The 26,303-nt window shown below is 42.4% G+C and overlaps 1 protein-coding gene across 2 annotated transcripts; it reads right to left on the reverse strand.

Annotated features, from left to right (window-relative positions):
* Positions 1-213: 213 nt before the first annotated feature.
* On the reverse strand, positions 214-26,165 carry COPZ2 (COPI coat complex subunit zeta 2). 2 transcript variants are annotated; one of them, XM_073681124.1, is made up of 8 exons: positions 26,016-26,165; positions 13,780-13,848; positions 12,926-13,007; positions 9,909-10,000; positions 6,344-6,399; positions 4,456-4,533; positions 1,555-1,606; positions 214-318 (listed from the first exon to the last, which is right to left on the reverse strand). In XM_073681124.1, the coding sequence occupies exons 1-8, from the start codon at positions 26,028-26,030 to the stop codon at positions 223-225; spliced, it is 540 nt and encodes a 179-aa protein (XP_073537225.1). In that variant the 5' UTR covers positions 26,031-26,165; the 3' UTR covers positions 214-222. The 2 variants fall into 2 exon arrangements, with proteins under 2 accessions (XP_073537225.1, XP_073537227.1); XM_073681126.1 differs by lacking the exon at positions 13,780-13,848 and having other exon boundaries at positions 26,016-26,162.
* Positions 26,166-26,303: the final 138 nt, after the last annotated feature.

Below are 26,303 nucleotides of genomic sequence, written 5' to 3' on the forward strand. Positions count from 1 at the left end.
ACAAACTCCAAACCACACACTGTGCGGCCATAGCCTGCAACAGACTAAAGACTGTAGAAGTTGCATACAGCAGTATGGGTGATACTCATTCCTATGGGTGATACTTCCACATTTTGCTTCCATCAGTTTCTATATATGAGACACATGATTTTACTGGTTGCCGATGTGGAAGGTCACATTACTTTTTCCCACCATCGTTCTTGGGTCTATAACTTCAATCAATCACTCCAGCACTTCTCTCTTCTGGCATTCTCTCTGCTCATTGCTGCCAGTGATGTAATCAAATAGCACAAAGCCAAACGCTTGTTCTGACACCGTCTGCAATAAAGCGATCAATAATAATGTAACAGGTGGAATGGTTATGTTATACTGTTATAACGTTAATACAGGATCTTATAGTGTCAAGTATCTGTTCATCTCTAATGAGCAAAAATATTTGCACTACCCTGGTCCGGAGTCCACTTCGGTACTCTGCGGCAGCGGGACCAGAATAATGCAATTCTTCTGGCTTTAACAATATCGGTAGTTATAATTTTGCGTTTTTTAAAGAGAAAATATCATTTGCTCAAAAAAATTAGTTAAATAACTTGTAAAAATCCCTGAATTCCTCTCATTCTGCCACTTTTTTCAGTTTTGTGCTGCTTCACTTAATCACTTAATTGCACAGACATTCACATTTTTTACTTTTGGAGCGCAGTATGTGAAATTTCTGCTTGCAGATCAAGTGGGCGTTTTTTAATTTCTTCTCTAGGACATGCACTTTCACCCTTCTCTTCTAAATGCTGCCAATCCTAGCTTGGTGTGCTCTTTAAAATACAATGTAATGTAGTGAAGAGCTGCACTCCTTCCATTCCATCATTCAGAACCCCTAGAGGTGATTTATCTGATTTATGAATTACTGCTAGGAAGCAGCCTTTAAGGGGTTGTTGAGGATAAGGAAAAATGTTATCGTCGTTTATGGGACTCAGTTATCCCCTAGATTTACTGAACTCAAACCTTTTGGTAGTAAACTTGGAACCACACACAGAACTAAATGGCCACAGTATGACATGCAGTACAAATCCATTATGTCCCCCTTATTACGAGCCTAAATGCAATAAGTAAGACCTAATCTTGAAGGGTTATGCTCTACGGATATTCCTTCTGCAAAATCTATGAAAGTAGCACATGCAGTATTTTATACACATACAGTCATGGCCAAAAGTGTAAGCACCCTTGAAATAGTTTCAGAAAATTAAGTATTTGTCACAGAAAATTATTGCAATTACACGTTTTGTTATACATGTGTTTATTTTCTTTGTGTGTACTGGAACAACACAAAAAAAAACAGAGAAAAAAAGGCAAAGGAAATAAACGTGTGTATAACAAAACAGAAATACTTCATGTTCTGGAACAATTTCAAGGGTGCCAACACTTTCGGCCATTACTGTATATGAATAGACTACATAAAACATAAAAAAAAAACAAGTGAAAGCAACCTAGACTGTGGCGGAAAACATATGAGGATACAACGGACACGGCCTAGTATAAAATTGAGAGTTTACTTATTATCACCTTGAAGTTGAGCCTTTGGACGACTTGCTGGGATTCACATTCCAAAATGACACTAAAAGACAGCAATGAACATTGATTTTAAATTATATTCGGTTTATCCAAGGGCAGGAAAACCTTACAACTGACGCTGCTGTGGACTCATTGAGTGCGTGGCTTAACCCGTTCCTGCTTTGTAATAGTAAGTCGCAGTCAGTGGTTTGTTCCTGTTGTTCCTTGCTAACATTACAGTAAAGTGGTGCAGGCACAGGAGCTGACCTTGCGCTGTCACTAGAACATCAATAGTCAAAATACACTGCAATACAGAAGTATTGAAATGTAATACAGAAGTGACCAGTGAATTTTGTTTACAAGTTCCCAAAGGGGACTAAAATAAAGTGTAAAAATAACTGAATAGAGCTTTTAGAAAAATAAAAGTCAAAGTGAAAAAAAACTCCCCTTTTACCATGTAAAAGTAGTAAAACTATACAGAATTGGTATAGTTGTAAAAGCCTGCAGAATAAATTTAAAGGAGTTGTCCAGAACTAACATATTGATGACTTCTCTGTAGGATCAGAAGGATGGAGTTCCAACACTGGGCACCTCCATAATTCAGCTGTTATCTGCTCACGTTCAATGTGAGTACTATTCACTTAAATAGGAGATAAGGTGCAGTACCCCAGACAAGTCACAAAATAATGCATTGAAATACGTTGTTCCATACATTGTCTGCTGAAGCAGATAGAACTGATTGGTGGAAGTGCTGGCCGTCGGGGCGCCTCTCATCCATCTGATATTGATCTGATAACTAGATCATCAATATGTTACAAGAAATTCTCTTTAACATTTCCACCTCTGTTTTTCCCCCCCAAAATAATTGAAAAATCAACAAAAGTTATTTCATATATTATATGTTCTCAAAGATGGTGTCATTAAAAAAATACAATTCATCCTGCAAAGAAAATGATATTCTTATGCCTAAATCACTGGGAAAAAAAGTTATGTCCTTTGGAATGTGGGAATGACTAGGAAATATGGAAAAAATGGTTATCAAATAGTTTAGATTAGTGGTAGGTCATTGAAAAGAATATAATCCTAACTTGCAAGGACAGAGGACCTTCATGAAGATAGAAAGTAAGAATACAGACAAGAAGACTGATCCAAAACGACTTTCCAAAACTTTACTAATCGAGATCAGGAAATTTCTAGTCATCGCTAGGATTTCTTAGATGCCAGTTCAGAATGTGGATGAAGCAATTCTGGAGAGAGTCCAAAACAAAGCCACTTCTAGATCACAATTCTTTACTAATTCATGAAGGCACTTACTAGAAATATTTCACTAAATTAAAAGTTTCCATAAGTGCTTTGCTAATAAGTCCATAGTACTTAGCATCTAATTGTTTGGGTTAAGACAGAGACTTGTCTGCACTCAAAACACCAATGCAGTAATACAGCGTCCCACATGAAGATGGTTTAGTTTAAAGGGGAATGTTACCTTTATATTTTTCCTAAAGATGAATAATCATTTGTTAATGGTCTGCTGCTTGTGCCCTTCGTCAGAGCAGGTACATATCTTAGAACATGGTGTAGCTATTGGGTATATGAGCTGTGGCTAGTGGAATGTCAATAATTTCTCCTCTTCTGGTTTTATTTATCAGTAGGCATCATAATACTTTCACTTATACTACATTATTGGCCTGGTTTTGCTGTTACAATCTGCATATATTTTCTAGTTTCCCATATTATCTACTTGTCTCCCAACACAGAGGATATTACTCCTGGCAGCACATACAAGTCTACTGCAAAAGCTGCCATCAGCTGCCACTAGGGGAAGGATATTACATATATGTATCTATATTACCATTGACTGCTGTATAAATATATATGCACAGAGCTCCACTTTATGGTGGCTGCAGGCATACATAACTGTATCATTTAATGGGAATCTGTCAGTAGGATCAGCCTCCTAAGCCATCCATATGGGCATGCAGGATATAGAATGTTGAACAAAGTGATACCTTGATATGAAATTCGATGTCTTGTTAAAAAAAAATTCACGTTTTTATTATATGCAAATAAGTGGTTAAGATCTATAGGCCGGACACAGATCTCTCAGAGAGTCTGCCTCCAGAGATTATTTTAAATGCAAGGGGGCGTTACCAGTGTGATCTGTAATGGTCACTCTCTTCTCTCATAATCACACACAGCTCGGCAGTGAGACCAGAGCTAACACAGTACAGCAGAAGTGAACTTTGTCTCATTACAAAAATATTTGCAGCTGCTGTCCTCTGACAGTGCTTCAGCTTCCATCTCACAGGCAACCGGTGTGGGGGACGGGCAGTACAACAGAGCTGACAGCACTATGGGAAGGCAACTGCAAATGTGCTTGATGTGTTTGTAATGAGACAAGGTTCAACTCTGCTGTACTGTGTTAGAACTGATCTCACTGCAGAGCTGTGTGTGAACATGAGATAAGAGAGCTGCCATTACATGTCTAAAACTGGTAATGCCACCTTTCATTTAAAATAAGCTCTGGAGACAGATTCTCAGGGAGATCTGTGTCCGGCCCATAGATCCTAACAGCTCATTTACATATTAAGAAAAATGTGGATTTCTCTGGAATAAGACATTGGATCGCATATATCAAGATATCATTTTATTCAGCTTTCTAGGACCTGCATCCCCATGTAGACAACGTAGAAGGGTGGCTCCTACTGACAGATTCCCTTTAATTCTAAATCTCAGTAGAGGGAAGCAGTAGAGGGAAGCACTGCTCTGCCAACGTTTACAAGGATGGATTTTGCTGTGTAGATGTACTTTTGTTTATACTGTGTATCAGGGAGCACTTTGCTGGCACTATATTAGCAGTTCTTACATTTCTGCTGTGTCTCAAAGCTTGTGAAAAGTATACAAGTATGATCCTACCCCTGATCAATAATTTCATCAAGTATCAGAAAAACTGTGTCCATATTTTCCAACAGCAAATTCCTGTCCACATGCTTCCTGTGGATGAGAAAAATATGATCAAATTAGTGATTTTGTCAATAACGCAATTAACACGCAGACACATGGTTAATCTGCATGTTAGTAGAGGTGCGTGGCTGCAGCACTGAAAGTGCAATACCGAGGAGGAATCATTTAATTTCACCTGGGAGCCACTGGCTTTCAGTCATGCAGGTGTGCCGGCGCGGCTACAGTCACCACTGAGCATACTGTGAGCTATAGCTGTAAGTGCCCCAGCACTGACTGACAGTTGGCTCTACATTGATGCACTGCTGAGCGAGATTAACCCTATATCTGCAGGTTAATAATGTTATCTGAACTGACAGGTTCCCTTTAAACTTGAACAATTAAAGGGTTGGGTCAGTAAATAAGGGCGGTTTCACACATCCAACATTCATTGTAATGGAGCAGAATTTAAATGAGAAGCAGAGATGTGAATGCACAAAGCAATGGTAAAAACTGCTAGCTGGCAGTCAAATCATTTCTTTTTTAAATGCAGGTTGAAAATATTCAGTGGCTTTAAAAGATTTTTTTTTGTCTAGAATACACTATTAAGAAACTGTATTGAGACACAACAATCTTATAATTGATATTATTATTATTATGTCCAGATAATGTGCATGGGAATATTTTCGTGAGTAAAAGACACCTTGTTTCCTTTTTCCCCAATTTTATCCAGTTTGTTTAAACTTTAAACGTGAACAAGATATGTTTTTAATGTACTGAAAACAAGCAGAGATCCTGAAAACTGCAAGGATTTAAAACGCAAAAAGGAGATTTACAAACCCGTCTGGAAGCAGCTGTCTTTGTTGCCCATAGCAACCAGTCACAGCACAGCTTTCATTTCCTACAGTACTTTTGAAAAATGAATGTGGTGCTGTGATTGGTTGCTATGGACATCAAAGACAGTTTTGCCTTCAGGTAGTTTTAACAATTCTGCCCCTATAAAATATATCGTATAATTTAATAACTTTTTATGCAGTAATTATCTGTAAACACACACATACTTGTATTGGTGGACAAATGTGTAGGAACAGTCTCATTCAAACATTGTTTTTTGGGGGAGGGTTTATGGGGAGGGTGGTTCGCATATGAGAAAGAACAGACCATACTTCATCAGTGTGCTGGATGTGATTTTCATCAACCATTTTTGGTCCATGTGTATATTTTTACCATCAGTGTGGCACCTTTTTTTCATAAGGAAGCCTCCGAGAGCAATCTATTTTTTTCACTGACCAGTTGCCTTGCATTGGTGAGATAGATTGGCAAGCAGGAACAAAAATGGATGTCTGTTTTTTTTTTTTGAGGGGTGTGGGGTTTGCAGCCACTAGATCTGCAGAGAAACATGGACCTGTGAACAGCCGTATAGACTGTAAGTATTTTATCTTTGGAAACCATGGATAGAACACGTATGTGAAAAATGGATGTCTGAATGGGGCCTTACAAGGGTCACCACTACTAATCCCAATTGACCTACAGAGGCTACATTGGATGAAAATGACAAACAGTAGACTGTGATGATTCTAGACTCCATGTATGGCATAGAGTTCAAGACATTTAAAAGGAACAAGTCACCCGAATTACGGCATGCTGCCAAAACCACGGGCAGCGTGAACCAGAAAAAAAAGTACTTGGTTCCAGTCGTGCAGCCAGGCTCTGATTCACACTGCTCGCGGTTTGGGCAGCATGAATCAGGTGACAGGTTCCTTTTAACAAATAATCTCGTTCTTACTTGAGATGTGCGAAGATTTCTCTGCATTTATTGTTTCTGATGACAGATAAGCCATGCACGTAGACGTGCTCTACTCACCGCAGTACATGGCACAGGCTTTCACATAGACATGTCAGTGCAGCGAGAAGCATCAGCTGAAGAAAGATATTACAATTATTGTCTTATATCATGTAAACCATTATCATTTGTGATGCTAAAACACTACATAGTCACTATAGACTTTCACAACAGCTTACGTTGTAACAAAGCAGTGAGACTGTATGACCTTATTTAATAAAGATGGCCACCAGGGTTGATAATCTTTAATAATAATAATAATAATAATAGTTTTTATTTCTAAAGCGCCAACATTTTCCGCAGCACTTTACAATTCAGAGGGGACTTGTGCAGACAATAACAGACATTACAGAGTAACATATAATTCAACAGATACCAGGAGGAGTGAGGGTCCTGCTCGCAAGCTTATAATCTGAGGAAATGGGGGAGACACAATAGTTAAATGGTAAAAAGTGCTTGTTAGGGCACACTTAAAACTGTGGGTATTGGGAATTAATCGAATTGTCCAAGGTAGTGCATTCTAGAGAATTGGTGCAGCACGCGATAACCTTATCGCTACTCCCAAAAAATCAAACACATAAATTTTTTATGGACATTTAAAAAAAGTGCCATATTTTTACAGACTGCACAGGAAATTGAGGACATTTGTCAACACATGCTTGCCACACGTGGCGTGCTAGACTATTTTATGTTGCTTCTTACTTCCCAAACACATGCCAGCAAGGGTTCAGGAATGAAGAAGACAGAGCTGGCTTCTTAGTGCTTTTGGCACACAAAAAAATAACAAAAATGGTGCTAAGTATGATGTGATGTATTGGCGCTGTAGCTAGCACATTTGCAGGTGCTTTCCTCTGGTAGGAAAATGTGTATGAGGTTTTTATGTCTCTAATATGAGGAAAGCCTGCAGTAGGTACTATAATTTGCACTAGTTCTGCAATATCATTTGTGGCACTGAGAACACAAGATTGTCTATAGATTATAATTATATAATTACGGTTGGTTTTATAGGTTCAGATAGTATAGTGAGAGAGGGTATAATATATAGTTCATTGTATTAGATAGAGAGAGAGAGAGAGAGAGAGATACAGTAGATATGAGATAAATAAATACATATGAGATAGATAAATATGAGATAGATCGATAGCTAGATATGAGATACATAGACAGATAGATGAGATGGATAAATACCATAAATATGAGATAGATAGATAGATAGATAGATAGATAGATAGATAGTGGATAGATAGATAGATAGATAGATAGATAGATAGATAGATAGTGGATAGATAGATAGATAGATAGATAGATAGATAGATAGATAGATAGATAGTGGATAGATAGATAGATAGATAGATAGATAGATAGATAGATAGATAGATAGATAGTGGATAGATAGGTAGATAGATGAATATGAGATAGATCGATAGATCGATAGATAGATAAATCAGAAAGAAAACATAAAGCAGGCCTAATAAAAAGTGTGGTTGTAAGCTTCCAGAACTACTGACCACACTATACCAAAAGTAAAGGAAAAGCAGCATTTCCATGTCCTTCAAATGTAAAAAAAATGTGATTTGTTCCATACCCAAATTACACAACGTTTCGGCTCTGACAAAAAGCCTTTTATATTTGCTGTGGTCATGGAATAAATCACTTTTTTCTTTTGAGTCACATGGAAATGCTGCTTTTTTTCTTAGATTTTTAGATAACAGCTACACATTAGGTAGAAAGATAAACCTTCTGGTGGAAGGAAATGTGACAGATGTCCTTTGGAAAATTGAAAGTTTGCCTTTTTTTCTCATGGACGAATCTTTCTAACATTTGAGTGTCTCAGCAAATCAGACAATTGAGAATTGTGAACCCTCGTGAATGGATTGTTTAGCCACAATCAGCTGTCCTCATTGCTATCATCTTATAGTACAGTTCTGCCGACCATGGCACAAAATACCATTTGGCAGCTTCATATGCCTCCTCTGGCAAGGAAATCATGATTCACGCTGAAGGAGGATTAAATAGCGACACAGTGGAGGTGTTTGTATAGCTGCACATGTTTTCCATAAGGAATTGATATCCATAACTAAAAATATCTTACAATGCCGGGTTAGTAAAATTGATTGTACACCAGGAACTATATTCAATGGATGAAAAGTACAGCATGCTTCAATTGACGCTTTGTTCAGTATAATGGTAGCTTTTATTACGTTTTCCTACAACAAAAAGTAATGTTATATTGGTCATCTGGCATGTGAAGGACATTGGAAAGAATGATCGCACACGGTATGATTGGAGATGGAGTGATCTGGCAAACAAAATAACATTATGACATCATCACAACATTATAAATATAGCAATATAACATCTTCATGACATTACAAATATAGCATTATATCATAAATATGGAATTATGACATCATAAGTAAAACATTATGACACCATCATGGCTTCATAAATATAGCATAACACCAGCAGGACTTCATCGTGACATCATAATTATAGCATTATGACATAATAAATATGGTATTATGGGGAAGAAATGATCTCACTCAGGTATATTACACACAGAAAGGGCTCATGCAGACGGTTGTAGTATCGGTCCAAGTGGGATCTGGCAAAACATTGGATCGCACCCGGGCAATTGTTAGTCTATGGGGCCATGAACATGTCCGATTTTTTCCTCAGACAGAACCTGCCTGAGGAAAAAAATCGATGCATGTCCAAGTTTGATCTAATATTCAGATCTCACTCAGCCATTCAAGTCAATGAGTCAGGGGAAAACATCGGACTGCACACTGATGACATATGAGTGCAGTCCAATTTCCACGCACTGACACAATGGAGGAAATTGAAAAGTTTTATTCCCCATCTTCTCCTCATCCTAGAGAATCGTATCACACTATACTGACACTCAGATCAGAGTTTGATCAGTGTCATTTGTATAATTGACGCGATTCTCTCAGATGAAAGAATACATGGCCGTCTGCATGAGCCCTAAGACATCTATCACACATGAGGACTGGGGAAAACATTATCTGACGCACAGTAGGACTAGGGAAGAATTAGTCTGCCACATGGTATGATTGTGGAATGGTTGATTGGGTTGATCTGGCACCAGTGGCATATCTTGACGCCCGTAGGCCTTAAAGATAAATTTTAAACAGGGACCCTAAGTATCATAGGTATTTAATGGTATTGTTTTTTTCATATAGGCCAAAGGATCCTTTTTGTTCCCACAAGGATCCAGGGCCTGCTCCAACTATAAGCCCCACATCCATTATAGTTACACTGCTTTCTGGCACACAGTAGCACTGGGGAAGGAGATCTGGCACAAAAAAGGTAGGGGGAAGAGTGAAGTGGCACCAGAGGGTCGAGGGAGCTTTGGGCTGGGGAAAGAGTGGTCTTACTCATTCGAGGGAAAGAGGTGCACAGGAAGTCCATGTCATATACACAGTAAAAAATGTCCTTTTAAAGTATTATAATCTAAAGTTTTGACAAGATGAATGATGTTCTGTTTTAAAACGTTCAGTAACTTGCATTTTTGTTACGTGTCTTTTAAAATAATAGATATGATGTCATATGTGCAACTTACTTCGTTCTCATCAGGTCCACCAATTATGTAACACATAACATCAGAGGATCGTTGGCAGAGTGCGGTCACACCATCGACAAGGATCACTTCACCTTGGAAACACAGCAGTGAAATGACAAAGACTTGTAGGGAAAGATGCTGAGGGGATCAAACCTTCACCTAGAATTTATCAAGCTGGGTCAGTGGTTAGGAGTGCTCTGCAACATCTGTACTAAGGAAATATTGGCACAAAATCTGTGTATTCTCTGGCCATTGCATGAGTTTTCTCTTATAGTCCATACTGATAGATTTCTTGGATTTTAATAACTTGTACAGTGGCTTGAGAAAGTATTCACACCCTTGGCATTTTTCGTGTTTTGCTACCTCACAACCTGGAATTTCACCGTTTTTTTTTGAGTGCTTGCATCAGTTCATGTAAAGAACAGCAATCTTCAAGTCTGAACACAGATTTTCAATGGGATTAAGGTCTGGGCTTTGACTAGGCCACTCCAAAACATTTACACGTTTACCCTTAAACCACCCGAGTGTTGCTTTAGCAGTATGCTTTGGGTCATTGTCTTGTTGGAAGGTGAAACTCTGTCCCAGTCTCAAATCACTGACAAACTGAATCAGGTTTTGCTCAAGAATATCCCTGTATTTCTCACTATCCATCTTCCCCTCAACTAGGACCATTTACCCTGCCCCTGCTGCCAAAAAATATCCCTACAGCATGATGCTGCCACCACCATGTTTCACTGTGGGGATGGTGTTCTTGCAGTAATGAGCTGTGCTGGTTTGGTGCCAGAAATAGTGTTTGCGAAGGTGGTCAAACAATTAAATTTTGGTCTCATCTGACGACAGCACTTTCCTACATATATTTGTGGAGTCTCCCACATGTTTTTTGGCAAAATCAAAATGAGCTTTACAATTTTTGTGTGTAAGTAAAGGCTTTTTTTCTGTCCACTCTTCCATAAAGACCACCTCTATGGAATGTACGGCTTATTGTGGTTGTATGGACAGCTACTCCAGTCTCTGCTTGGGAACTCAGCAGGTCCTTCAGGGTTACCCTTGGTCAATGTGCTGCCTCTCCTTGCCCGGGCTGAGAGTTTTGGTGGGCAGCCCTCTCTTGGCAGATTTGTTGTGGTACCATGCTCTTCCTATTTGATGATAATGGATTTGATGGTGCTCCAGGGGATCATCAGAGATTGGGATATTTTTTTATAACCCAACCCTGACTTGTACTTCTCAACAACTTTGTCCCTTCCCTGACTTGTTTGGAGATCTCCTTGGCCTTCATTGTGTTGTTTGGATAGTGGTGCCTCTTGTTTAATGGTGTTGCAGCCTCTGTGGCCTTTCAGAAAAGATGTGTATATACTGACAGACCATGTGACACTTAGATTGCACACAGGTGGACTTCCTTTCACTAAGCATGGGACTTATGAAGGTAATTGCTTGCACCAGAAATTTTTAGGGGCTTCATAGCAAAGGGGTGAATACATATTCACATGCCAATTTTAAGTTATTTGATCCCATAAATTTAATTTATGCCTACATTTTTCTCACTTCACCAACTTAGACTATTTAGTGCTGATGTATCACACACAAATCAGATTACAAAAATATTTAAACACAGGTTGTAATGTAACAAAATAGGTAAAAAGCCAAGGGGGTGAATACTTTCGAAAGCCACTGTATATGTTTGCATACTAATGACTGTGATAATAAATTGTAGGTCTCGTCCTAAGAAGCATTGATGTTAGTGAATATGAGTATGTAGCTGAATATTCTGACTCAATAGAAATAATAGGCAATTAATAAAACAGGAAAATAGTGCATGTAAGGCCAAGTTCAGACAGCCATATTAAAGGGAATCTATTACCATGTTTTTGTTACCCCATCTGAGAGCTATATGATGACGCTGTGGAGACCCTGATTCCAGAGATGTACAAGTTACTGGGCTGTTTGTTGCAGTTTTTATAAAATAGCTGTTTTCTTTGCTGTAGATGTAGCAGTGCTCTGAATGCTGATCTGTGTATAACCCCGCCCACACCACTGATCAGCAGCTTTCTGTGTACACTGTGCATAGGCAGGAAGCTGCCAATCAGTGGTGGGATCAGGTTTATACAGAGCTCATGAATATAAAAAACTATATTACAGCAGGTTTACTAGTCTTATAGTGATAATCTCCTGCTGATAAATAAGTGATTTTATCAAACCTACAGCAAGCGGCCCAGAAAGTGAAACATCACTAGAATCAGGGTCTCTGGCTTTATATTATGCTGATCTCAGATTAGGTAGCAAAAACCTGATGACATATTCCCTTTAAATATTGCACTTAAAAATTGCAGCCATGAATGGCTTTGTGAGCTTGAGCTGGCTTCTATTATAGTATGCACCACACCAGGCTGTCGTAAAACAGACGAGAATAGTACATGCTGTGATTTTTTTTCATGCATGTGAATTATCGCTTTGTGTGGAGAGTTGCTCATGTGCACTAGCACATTGGTTACAATTTGTCCATGTGCCGATTGACGCACACAAACCGAAAATGTGCTCATCAGATGGAGCCATAACAATATTATAGATATTGATTATACTCTTATATTTAGGTTAGCCAGTGAAGCGTGATCAGATGAACACCTTCTCTAATAATAGGGGGCACTTCAGTGATGGCCCCTATTGCTGTGATGTGACCTAAAGACACAGAATGGTGCCATCCTCACCCATAATGAGTGCATTAGACCACTTCTCATGCTATGGTCACGTAACGTTTAAGTCCACCGTCAGTGGCTCCGTCAAGCTTTATGTTTGAAGCCCTAGAAGACGGAAATCTGGCGTATGCATTGGGGGGGCCCATTGACTGCAACAATGCAGAGTCAGTGTGTCTCTGTCGGACATCTTTTTCGCCCGTGGAAGCCTATTTCAGGCGGGCTCCAAGATGCATGATGCAAATACGACCTTTTCATTTACTCATCTATGATGCCACCAAAGAAATCTGCAGTATTATCTTGTTAGATTCTATCCATTTGTTTTCTTACTTTCAGATATCTGGGTCTTGTGGAATATTTTTCTTTCAAATTCTTGCTGCTCCGACAATGATGGGAATGTGCAGTCATAATACTATAATAGGAAAAGAGAAATTGCTATATCGGAGGGCAGACAAATAGACTAGTGGTGTGATTATTACATCTGACACAGTGCAGGCCAATGTGATATTTTTGGGGTGCTGCTAGAGGTGCAGGAGACTTGCGGTTTTTGGAGCAGTATTTTTTTTTCAAGCTAAATACATGTATGGACACAAAAGAGGAGATACACTTAAATCTGCCTTGTACACATTTGGATCCAATTCCTTTTTTTGGGCTCAAAATTTTTTCACTGTGGCTCACTCCATACAGGGGATGTTCTATGACTAGTTATGTTGCTCAGACACCTCCACCGATCAGTTGTTTGCAGCTCTCACCGCCCCCGAATGGAAACAGTCTACAGAACCAAAATGGCACAGCTCCATACCCTGTGTAGTGGCCGATCTTGGTTACTGGACCTTAGCTCCCATTAACTTCAATAGTGTCTCAGCTGAAGAAGCCAAAAACAACCACTACACAGTGTATGAAGCCGTGCCGTATCTCTGCTGTTGGAGCTAACAGCTGATATCTGTCCTGCACCCGCCATTCTAAGCCCCACTGATCCGATACCGATGACCTATCCTAACGATAAGTCCTGGACAACCTCTTTAATAAAAAAAACAATAAAAAAGTGTTATAGACATGCATTCGTCCACTAAAGTGATTTAGTTTATTCACGTTCTTCATATCAAAGCAGAAACTATGAGATAGTATTAGTCAAGTAAGAATGTGTCATTTCCAAACGCATGCAGTGCACACATCAGTATTACTTTGGCTACAAGTCGATGCCCATCCTGATCCAAAATGATGACAGCGCGTACTGTGTATAACGTGGGATCCTGCAGAAGACACAAATGAAATATGTCTCGGATGGTTAGTTATACACATAGTCGAAGAGAAGCAGTGTGATGTAACCCAAAGTAATCCACCAGATTCTAGATTTTACACCCTTCCCTATATGTGACGCACACATATACATCATACAGGTTCAGGAACAGATCCTGCTCCATACACAGAGGGTCCCGGCTTTCCCTCTAAGGGCAGGTGTAGATGGCCAAAGATTCTCTCATTCGAGAGAATCGGGTTGATTATGCAAACGACACGCTGATCAAACTCTGTCAGAGTGTGATCCGATTCTTTCGGATGAGGAGAAAATGGAGAAAAAAATGTCTCCATCCTCTCCATTCTGTGAGTACGTGGAAATCAGACTGCAGTCAGGAGTCTTCCAAGTGCAGTCCAATATTTCCCATGCACTCATTGGCTTGCACAGCCAAGTGTGATCCAAATATCGGATCAAATTCGGGCATGCAGCTATTTTTTTTCCTTCGATAGTATCTGCTGAGAAAAAAATCAGACATGTGCATGGCACTATAGACTAACATTGGTCCGAGTGCGATACGATGTTTTGTCGGATAGCACTAGGACCAAAAATACGCTTGTCTGCGCAAGTCTTAACAGTAGTGAGCAGAGCTAGCTCACAGTTGAATAACCATGTAAATGCTGCTGTCAAGTTCTGACAGTAGCATTTAAGTTGAGCTGGGAGCTGATGGGTTACTATATTAGCCAGTTCTTCTTGCTGCCATCTTGATACTCCTGTGACTGGGCTTCATTGGAGACTGTGCTTTTCACTATATACTGAAGCAATATATAGTGAGAATACTGCTGTATACAGTACAAGCAATCACATAATTGCAGATTCAAGTCCCCTAAGGCAAATATTTTTTAAAACTTTTTTATTTTATAAGTCTGAATCAACCCATTTTCCCAGTTCAAAAGTAAAGAAATAGGGAAAAAAATATATTATATATGTTACACGCATGCCGCTAGGTTCAGATAGGGGCGAGACAAGTTACATGAATTCTTTGCAATCCTGGGAGAACAGTTACTCAGGGCGACCATAGACCATGTGCTGCAGCTTCTCTCAGGCACACAGCGGTATTGACCCTCAGGCACTGACACGTAGGTTGTTTCACTTGCTGACCAGACACACTTGACAAAAGTCCTCATAAACGGTAGAACAGTAGCATTTAATAAGAAGCTGCACAGCCAGTGCAAGTTAAGTCTCCAGTGACAAACAGTACAGTTTCCTTAGCAGCACAGCAGCTCACAGTCTTCCCAGTAGTACAGGACAGCACAGTTCTAATGCAAAGGCACATTAATTATTACAGCAATCTTTACAGCACAGTGAGATGGAGGAGATGGGGAGAGTTTCCTGAGAGAGATGATCCCTGTGGCACCATTTCTTCCAGTCCTGATCTTTCTGCCTGACAATATTCTGCACTGTTAGTTCAGTAACTCTACCTGACCTGTGCTTAGCTTCACTCTTGACTTAAATCCTTTTCACTTGCAGAGGCACTTCTGTGAGATAAAGTTTTTGATAATTTTCTAATATCTTGGGTGTGCATGGTTTCCATTTTGCCCTGCGTCTTTCTCCTTTTGAATTATATAATGGAAACCGGTCACCACTTCTGTATTTTTCACCCACTCCTGGTTTTGGCTTACAAATACTGAGGTAAAATACTGACCAAATACTGAATGTGTAAACGAGGCCTAAAGAGAAAAAAAGAAGAAACACCAGAATTGTCATTTTTTGATTGCTGCACTTCCCCCCAAAAGGACAACCAAATTTAACCAATTAAAATGTCAGCTCAGCACAAAAATATAAGAGCCCTCAAAAGTCCTGGATCTCAGATGTCAATGACGCGCCCCCTGGGCCAGTGCTGTTAGGGATACCCGGAGCCGGATCAGATGGGGGTTGTAGTCTCCGAGTGGCTGTGACCCGGTCCGTGCCCAGGGTGTCAAACTCAGTGTGTGGCAGTCCTACAGATGTTATTAGAGTTCTTTGTGTCGACTACGCCACCCGTTGATTTGCGGTCAAAAGGCCGCCGCTGCAGCAGGGTCCACTGAGGCTGGTGATGTGTGTGCAGCTTAGGTAGTATAACCCCCAACGGGAGGGGTATAGCCTCAGGGGGTCAGCCGTGGAGGATGGTGGTTGTGAAGGTGCAGCAAGGAGACTCAGAGGCATAAAATGCAGTTCCAGGGTTTTACTTACTGGTGTTGCTCGGGTCACTGTGTACAGCAGTGACCACCCAAGCCGTGCTGCGTCCACCAGGTCCTGGACTCGGTCAACTCCCAGGCAACTCCGGAGTGTGTTCCTGAGCTCCTTTCTGTCTCTCCCTTCTTCTGGCCGTTCCCACCAGGGATCCACCTAAGTCCGGCTCCCTCGGGCCTCTTGTTGGTCAAGCCTCCTCTGGGCTCCCTGACCCTATTCTTGGTCTGCCTTCCGGGTGGATTTAGTGGGTGATCGTGGCAGATCCTGCCCACGACCTCCGGTTCCTGGCTAAGGTGTGCTGTAGCCTCTGCCAGCTTGGGATCCGGTACCCTGTTGCCGACCCTTCACCCTATTAGCTCTCTTATGGGCTCTTGGGGTCCCCTCTGCGCCTCTGGGTCTCTCTCTCTTCTACTCTGCTCTGCTTCTCAGGTTACACTCTGACAGACTGACGTCTCACAGACTGACAACTGACTGACTGACGTCTCACAGACTGACCCTGATCTAAGATGGTGCCCACCTTATATACTCCCTCTATGTGTGAGCTCAGGTGACCAGCACCCAATGAGCTCCTAACTTTACCCAGGCTGCTCCCCCTATCTGCCCCTACACTACTGGGATGTTCCACCCCCCTCCCACTCCAGCCAGGAACAGACACTGTCGTACCTGCACATTTCTCTAGTGGGAGTACCATCGGTCTGTTCCCCGGAAATGGGATGTGTGTAGTGCATGCAGCCTACTAGCTCAGTTCCACACTCCATCCTTACCCGGGAGTGGAATATCACACCTCTGGGTTGAGGTGCAATACCCCTGTAGCAGCCGAATCCTCAGGGTGCTACATCAACACAAACTTATTTTTTTCTTTACAAAGTTTACTTGTTTATACCATTTAAATACAGTTATATGAAAAAGTTTGGGCACCCCTATTAATCTTAAGCTTATTGTTTTATAAAAATTGGTGTTTTTGCAACAGCTATTTCAGTTTGATCTATGTAATAACTGTTGGACACAGTAATGTTTCTGCCTTGAAATGAGGTTTATTGTACTAACAGAAAATGTGCAATCTGCATTCAAACAAAATTTGACAGGTGCATAAGTATGGGCACCGCACCAGAAAAGTGACATTAATATTTAGTAGATCCTCCTTTTGCAAAAATAACAGCCTCTAGTCACGTCCTGTAGCTTTTAATGAGTTCCTGGATCCTGGATGAAGGTATTTTTGACCATTCCTCTTTACAAAACAATTCCAGTTCAGTTAAGTTTGATGGTCGCCGAGCATGGACAGTCCTCTTCAAATGATCCCACAGATGTTCAATGATATTCAGGTCTGGGGACTGGGATGGCCATTCCAGAACATTGTAATTGTTCCTCAAATGATCCCACAGATGTTCAATGATATTCAGGTCTGGGGACTGGGATGGCCATTCCAGAACATTGTAATTGTTCCTCTGCATGAATGCCTGAGTAGATTTGGAGCGGTGTTTAGGATCATTGTCTTGCTGAAAGATCCATCCCCTGCGTAACTTCAACTTTATCACTGATTCTTGAACATTATTGTCAAGAATCTGCTGATACTGAGTGGAATCCATGCGTCCCTCAACTTTAACAAGATTCCCGGTGCCGGCATTGGCCACACAGCCCCAAAGCATGATGGAACCTCCACCAAATTTTACTGTGGGTAGCAAGTGTTTTTCTTGGAATGCTGTGTTTTTTTGCCGCCATGCATAACGCCTTTTTGTATGACCAAACAACTCAATCTTGGTTTCATCAGTCCACAGGACCTTCTTCTAAAAAGAAATTGACTTCTCCAAATGTGCTTTTGCATACCTCAGCCGACTCTGTTTGTGGCGTGCTTCTTTCGCATCACTCTCCCATACAGCTTCTCCTTGTGCAAAGTGCGTTGTATAGTTGACCGATGCACAGTGACACCATCTGCAGCAAGTTGATGCTGCAGCTCTCTGGAGGTGGTCTGAGGATTGTCCTTGACTGATCTCACCATTCTTCTTCTCTGCCTTTCTGATGTTTTTCTTGGCCTGCCACTTCTGGCCTTAACAAGAACTGTCCCTGTGTTCTTCCATTTCCTTACTATGTTCCTCACAGTGGAAACTGACAGGTTAAATCTCTGAGACAGCTTTTTGTATCCTTCCCCTGAACAACTATGTTGAATAATCTTTGTTTTCAGATCATTTGACAGTTGTTTTGAGGAGCCCATGATGCCACTCTTCAGAGGAGATTCAAACAGGAGAACAACTTGCAAGTGGCCACTTTAAGTAGCTTTTCTCATGATTGCATATACCTGGCTATGAAGTTCAAAGCTCAATGAGGTTACAAAACCAAAAAAACTCAGTAAAAAGTAGGTAGGAGTGTTTAAAACAAGAAAATGATAAGGGTGCCCATACTTATGCACCTGTCAAATTTTGTTTGAATGCAGATTGCACATTTTCTCTTAGTACAATAAACCTCATTTCAAGGCAGAAACATTACTGTGTCCAACAGTTATTACATATATCAAACTGAAATAGCTGTTGCAAAAACACCAATTTTTATAAAACATTAAGCTTAAGATTAATAGGGGTGCCCAAACTTTTTCATATAACTGTATATATTTCAAAACCCCTTTTAACTTTGGTATCGCCATAATTGTAATGACCTGGAGAATCATGTGATACTCGGTCAAGTTATTGCACAATGAATGTCGGCAAAAAAAACTAAAAAAAACAATAGATAGCAGAGTTGTGTTTTCTTTTACACTATTTCACACCACTTGGATTATTTTTCCTTGTTACCCAGTTACATTATATGGTTAAACGGATGGTGTCATTCAAAACTCTCTATATTGATTTCATGGGTGACTCTCAATTCCTGGCATTTATGACTGGTAATCTGGGGGCTGTGGCTGTAATAGGGGGTACATGTCCCCAGTTCACATACAGTACAGACCAAAAGTTTGGACACACCTTCTCATTTAAAGATTTTTCTGTATTTTCATGACTATGAAAATTGTACATTCACACTGAAGGCATCAAAACTATGAATTAACACATGTGGAATTATATACTTAACAAAAAAGTGTGAAACAACAGAAAATATGTCTTATATTTTAGGTTCTTCAAAGTAGCCACCTTTTGCTTTGATGACTGCTTTGCACACTCTTGGCATTCTCTTGATGAGCTTCAAGAGGTAGTCACAGGAAATGGTTTTCACTTCACAGGTGTGCCCTGTCAGGTTTAATAAGTGGGATTTCTTGCCTTATAAATGGGGTTGGGACCATCAGTTGTGTTGTGCAGAAGTCTGGTGGATACACAGCTGATAGTCCTACTGAATAGACTGTTAGCTGCTTTTTTCTTGCCATAATACAAATTCTATGTAAAGAAAAACGAGTGGCCATCATTACTTTAAGAAATGAAGGTCAGTCAGTGCGAAAAATTGGGAAAACTTTGAATGTGTCCCCAAGTGCAGTTGCAAAAACCATCAAGCGCTACAAAGAAACTGGCTCACATGAGGACCACCCCAGGAAAAGAAGACCAAGAGTCACCTCTGCTTCTGAGGATAAGTTTATCCGAGTCACCAGCCTCAGAAATCGCAGGTTTACAGCAGTTCAGATTAGAGACCAGGTCAATGCCACACAGAGTTCTAGCAGCAGACACATCTCTACAACAACTGTTAAGAGGAGACTTTGTGCAGCAGGCCTTCATGGTAAAATAGCTGCTAGGAAACCACTGCTAAGGACAGGCAACAAGCAGAAGAGACTTGTTTGGGTTAAAGAACACAAGGAATGGACATTAGACCAGTGGAAATCTGTACTTTGGTCTGATGAGTCCAAATTTGAGATCTTTGGTTCTAACCACCGTGTCTTTGTGCGACGCAGAAAAGGTGAACGGATGGACTCTACATGCCAGGTTCCCACCGTGAAGCATGGAGGAGGAGGTGTGATGGTGTGGGGGTGCTTTGCTGGTGACACTGTTGGGGATTTATTCAAAATTGAAGGCATACTGAACCAGCATGGCTACCACAGCATCTTGCAGCGGCATGCTATTCCATCCGGTTTGCGTTTAGTTGGACCTTCATTTATTTTTCAACAGGACAATGACCCCAAACACACCTCCAGGCTGTGTAAGGGCTATTTGACCAAGAAGGAGAGTGATGGGGTGCTACACCAGATGACGTGGCCTCCACAGTCACCAGACCTGAACCCAATCGAGATAGTTTGGGGTGAGTTGGACCGCAGAGTGAAGGCAAAAGGGCCAACTAGTGCTAAGCATCTCTGGGAACTCCTTCAAGATTGTTGGAAGACCATTTCCGGTGACTACCTCTTGATTCTTGAAGCTCATCAAGAGAATGCCAAGAGTGTGCAAAGCAGTCATCAAAGCAAAAGGTGGCTACTTTGAAGAACCTAGAATATAAGACATATTTTCAGTTGTTTCACACCTTTTTTTAAGTATATAATTCCGCATGTGTTAATTCATAGTTTTGATGCCTTCAGTGTGAATGTACAATTTTCATAGTTATGAAAATACAGAAAAATCTTTAAATGAGAAGGTGTGTCCAAACTTTTGGTCTGTACTGTAAATCCGCAGGAAATCTCCAGGTGTAGCACAATCTCAGCAGATTTACTGGGTGCAGTAGGGCAGCCTTGCCCGCTATGTGGGGTCATTTACCCCTTCTGCTCCTTTCCACCTTGCTCCCGTCCAAATCCCCAGGAATGGTGAATAATTCCTCGCTCCTACTCCAACGATCACAGTCCCAGCCTAGTGGAGGAGATTCTATGGACTTCTCCGCAGTGTGATGTGACTGCCTCTGTGTGATGTGACCGTTGCTGTATGATGTGACCGCCGCTGTGTGATGTGAGCTGCTGTGTGATGTGACTGCCGTTGTATGATGTGACTGCTGCTGTGTGATGTGACTGCCGCTGTGTGATGTGACTGCCGCTGTGTGATGTGACTGCCGCTGTGTGATGTGAGCAATTGCTGTAGTAACATTTGTTTAGGACTGACCATAAAATCCACTAGTGGTGAAGAGGGGTTCAGCAGTTTGGACGTTACCCCTTATGTATTGGATAGGGGATCCCTTCCTGGTCCTTGCAGAATCCTTCTTACTTTTTCAGATTTTTTTTGCACAGAACTTTTCAGTTGCAGAAAACCCATTCACGTCTACAGGATATGGATTGGTGTCAGGCAGATTGACACCTGAACCAAAACTGCCCTGTGTGAATGAGTTCCAACTTATCAGAGCACACACTTATGTATATAAAGAAAGACACGTGATATCTATGGGCTATTCTGTATGTGCTCCGGTCTCCAGTGTAAACTAGTCTGTATGTGCTCCGGTCCCCAGTGTACACTAGTCTGAATTGGCTCCAGTCCCCAGTGTACACTAGTCTGAATTGGCTCCAGTCTCCAGTGTACACTGTTCTGTATGTGCTCCAGTTCCCAGTGTACACTATTCCGTATGTGCTCCAGTCCCCAGTGTACACTATTCTGTATGTGCTCCAGTCCCCAGTGTACACTAGTCTGTATGTGTTCCAGTCCCCAGTGTACACTGTTCTGTATGTGCTCCAGTCCCCAGTGTACACTATTCTGTATGTGCTCCAGTCCCCAGTGTACACTATTCTGTATGTGCTCCAGTCCCCAGTGTACACTATTCTGTATGTGCTCCAGTCCCCAGTGTACACTATTCTGTATGTGCTCCAGTTCCCAGTGTACACTATTCTGTATGTGCTCCAGTCCCCATTGTACACTATTCTGTATGTGCTCCAGTCCCCAGTGTACACTATTCTGTATGTGCTCCAGTCCCCAGTGTACACTATTCTGTATGTGCTCCAGTCCCCAGTGTACACTATTCTGTATGTGCTCCAGTCCCCAGTGTACACTAGTCTGTATGAGCTCCAGTCGCCAGTGTACACTATTCTGTATGTGTTCCAGTCCCCAGTGTACACTGTTCTGTATGTGCTCCAGTCCCCAGTGTACACTGTTCTGTATGTGCTCCAGTCCCCAGTGTACACTATTCTGTATGTGCTCGAGTCCCTAGTGTACACTATTCTGTATGTGCTCCAGTCCCCAGTGTACACTATTCTGTATGTGCTCAAGTCCCCAGTGTACACTATTCTGTATGTGCTCCAGTCCCCAGTGTACACTATTCTATATGTGCTCCAGTCCCCAGTGTACACTATTCTGTATGTGCTCCAGTCCCCAGTGTACACTATTCTGTATGTGCTCCAGTCCCCAGGGTACACTAGTCGGTATGTGCTCCAGTCCCCAGTGTACACTGATCTGTATATGCTCCGGTCCCCAGTGTACACTATTCTGCATGGGCTCCAGTCTTCATTGTACACTGTTCTGTATAAGTTCCAGTCCCCAGTGTACACTGTTTTGTATGGGATCCAGTACCCAGTGTACACTAGTTTGCATGTGCTCCAGTCCCCATGTGTACACTAGTCTGTATGTGCTCCAGTCCCCAGTATACACTATTCTGTATGTGCTCCAGTCTCCAGTGTACACTAGTCAGTATGTGCTCCAGTCCCCAGTGTACACTAGTCGGTATGTGCTCCAGTCCCCAGTGCACACTGTTCTGTACGTGCTCCAGTCCCCAGTGTACACTATTTTGTATGTGCTCCAGTCCCCAGTGTACACTGTTCTGTATGTGCTCCAATCCCCAGTGTATACTGTTCTGTATGTGCTCCAATCCCGAGTGTACACTAGTCTATATGTGCTCCAGTCCCCAGTGTACACTACTCTGTATGTGCTCCAGTCCCCAGTGTACACTAGTCCGTAAGTGCTCCAGTCCCCAGTGTACACTGTTCTGTATGTGCTCCAATCCCGAGTGTACACTAGTCTATATGTGCTCCAGTCCCCAGTGTACACTACTCTGTATGTGCTCCAGTTCCCAGTGTACACTAGTCTGTACGTGCTCCAGTCCCCAGTGTACACTATTCTGTATGTGCTCAAGTCCCCAGTGTACACTGTTTTGTATGGGATCCAGTCCCCAGTGTACACTATTCTGTATGGGCTCCAGTCCCCAGTGTACACTATTCTATACATACTCCAGTCCCCAGTGTACACTATTCAGCATGTGCTCCAGTCCCCAGTATACGCTAGTCTGTATGGGCTCCAGTCCCCTGCATACACTATTCTGTATGTGCTCCAGTCCCCAGGGTACACTAGTTGGTATGTGCTCCAGTCCCCAGGGTACACTAGTTGGTATGTGCTCCAGTCCCCAGGGTACACTGATCTGTATATGCTCCGCTCCCCAGTGTACACTATTCTGCATGGGCTCCAGTCTTCATTGCACACTGTTCTGTATAAGCTCCAGTCCGCAGTGTACACTGTTTTGTATGGGATCCAGTACCCAGTGTATACTAGTTTGCATGTGCTCCAGTCCCCATGTGTACACGATTCTGTATGTGCTCCACTCCCCAGTGTACACTAGTCTATATGTGCTCCACTCCCCAGTGTATACTAGTCTATATGTGCTCCACTCCCCAGTGTATACTAGTCTATATGTGCTCCACTCCCCAGTGTACACTATTCTGTATGTGCTCCAATCTCCAGTGTACACTGTTTTGTATGGGATCCAGTCCCCAGTGTACACTATTCTGTATGGGCTCCAGTCCCCAGTGTACACTATTCTATACATACTCTAGTCCCCAGTGTACACTATTCAGCATGTGCTCCAGTCCCCAGTATACGCTAGTCTGTATGGGCTCCAGTCCCCTGCATACACTATTCTGTATGTGCTCCAGTCCCCAGTGTACACTATTCTGTATGTGCTCCAGTCCCCAGTGTACACTATTCTATATGTGCTCCAGTCCCCAGTGTACACTATTCTGTATGTGCTCCAGTCCCCAGTGTACACTATTCTGTATGTGCTCCAGTCCCCAGGGTACACTAGTCGGTATGTGCTCCAGTCCCCAGTGTACACTGATCTGTATATGCTCCGCTCCCCAGTGTACACTATTCTGCATGGGCTCCAGTCTTCATTGTACACTGTTCTGTATAAGTTCCAGTCCCCAGTGTACACTGTTTTGTATGGGATCCAGTACCCAGTGTACACTAGTTTGCATGTGCTCCAGTCCCCATGTGTACACGATTCTGTATGTGCTCCACTCCCCAGTGTACACTAGTCTATATGTGCTCCACTCCCCAGTGTATACTAGTCTATATGTGCTCCACTCCCCAGTGTATACTAGTCTATATGTGCTCCACTCCCCAGTGTACACTATTCTGTATGTGCTCCAATCTCCAGTGTACACTATTCTGTATGGGATCCAGTACCCAGTGTACACTAGTTTGCATGTGCTCCAGTCCCCATGTGTACACTAGTCTGTATGTGCTCCAGTCCCCAGTATACACTAGTCTGTATGTGCGCCAGTCCCCAGTGCACTGTTCTGTATGTGCTCCAGTCCCCAGTGTACACTGTTCTGTATGTGCTCCAGTCCCCAGTGTACACTATTTTGTATGTGCTCCAGTCCCCAGTGTACACTAGTCCGTATGTGCTCCAGTGTACACTAGTCTGTACGTGCTCCAGTCACCAGTGTACACTGTTCTGTTTGTGCTTTGGGTCCCCAGTGTACACTAGTCTGTATGTGCTCTAGTCCCCAGTGTACACTAGTCGGTATGGGCTCCAGTCCCCAGTGTACACTAGTCGGTATGTGCTCTGGGTCCTCAGTGTACACTAGTCTGTATGTGCTCCGGGTCCCCAGTGTACACTAGTCTGTATGTGCTCCAGTCCTCAGTGTACACTAGTCTGTATGTGCTTTAGTCCCCAGTGTACACTAGTCTATATGTGCTCTGGGTCTTCAGTGTACACTAGTCTGTATGTGCTCCAGTCCTCAGTGTACACTAGTCTGTATGTGCTCCAGTCCCCAGTGTACACTAGTCTGTATGTGCTCTGGATCCTCAGTGTACACTAGTTTATATGTGCTCCAGTCCCTAGTGTACACTGTTCTGTATGTGCTCCAGTCCCCAGTGTACACTAGTCTGTATGTGCTCTGGGTCCTCAGTGTACACTAGTCTGTATGTGCTCCAGTCCCCAGTGTACACTAGTCTGTATGTGCTCTGGGTCCTCAGTGTACACTAGTCTGTATGTGCTCCGGGTCCCCAGTGTACACTAGTCTGTATGTGCTCCAGTCCTCAGTGTACACTAGTCTGTATGTGCTTTAGTCCCCAGTGTACACTAGTCTGTATGTGCTCTGGGTCTTCAGTGTACACTAGTCTGTATGTGCTCCAGTCCTCAGTGTACACTAGTCTGTATGTGCTCCAGTCCCCAGTGTACACTAGTCTGTATGTGCTCTGGATCCTCAGTGTACACTAGTTTATATGTGCTCCAGTCCCTAGTGTACACTGTTCTGTTTGTGCTCCAGTCCCCAGTGTACACTAGTCTGTATGTGCTCTGGGTCCTCAGTGTACACTAGTCTGTATGTGTTCTGGTTCCTCAGTGTACACTAGTCTGTATGTGCTCCAGTCCTCAGTGTACACTAGTCTGTATGTGTTCTGGTTCCTCAGTGTACACTAGTCTGTATGTGCTCCAGTCCTCAGTGTACACTAGTCTGTATGTGCTCCAGTCCTCAGTGTACACTAGTCTGTATGTGTTCTGGTTCCTCAGTGTACACTAGTCTGTATGTGCTCCAGTCCTCAGTGTACACTAGTCTGTATGTGTTCTGGTTCCTCAGTGTACACTAGTCTGTATGTGCTCCAGTCCTCAGTGTACACTAGTCTGTATGTGCTCCAGTACCCAGTGTACACTAGTCTGTATGTGTTCTGGTTCCTCAGTGTACACTAGTCTGTATGTGTTCTGGTTCCTCAGTGTACACTAGTCTGTATGTGCTCCAGTCCTCAGTGTACACTAGTCTGTATGTGCTCCAGTCCCCAGCCTACATTAGTCGGTGACTATCGTACAATGTCCCGATACACAATAGTGAAAGTGGGGGGCGGTATAACACACGGTCACTCGTCCTCGTACCGATAAGCTCTCCATAGCACTGGCAGCCAGTTCGCAGATTTTGCAGGAAATCCTTGTAAATCACAGCTCCGCCCACTGAGCCCCGCCTACTCAGAAAGAGGCGGCCATAGCTCGGGATTTCTGTTACCCCACGGCTCCGCCCCCTGAGCGCCCCACACCCCAGATGTGATGAAACTTCCAGTAAGTAAGTACGCCTTCTCTCCTCCCCCAACGCCATCCATGACGTACGACTACTGTTTACGAAGTGACGTCACACGCACAGAAACTTCCAGAACGTCTTACGTAAGA

The sequence above is a fragment of the Phyllobates terribilis genome, unplaced genomic scaffold (assembly GCF_046119375.1).
Source record: "Phyllobates terribilis strain yellow unplaced genomic scaffold, ASM4611937v1 Scaffold_5__5_contigs__length_657084704, whole genome shotgun sequence".
Classification (NCBI taxonomy): domain Eukaryota; kingdom Metazoa; phylum Chordata; class Amphibia; order Anura; family Dendrobatidae; genus Phyllobates; species Phyllobates terribilis.

Coding starts and splice junctions, on each gene's coding strand:
- COPZ2 (XM_073681124.1), bottom strand. Junction 13,008..13,779: donor GGCATCGACTTGTAGCCAAA/GTAATACTGATG, acceptor TTCCTATTATAG/TATTATGACTGCACATTCCC. Junction 319..1,554: donor TCCAAAGGCTCAACTTCAAG/GTGATAATAAGT, acceptor GCTTTATTGCAG/ACGGTGTCAGAACAAGCGTT.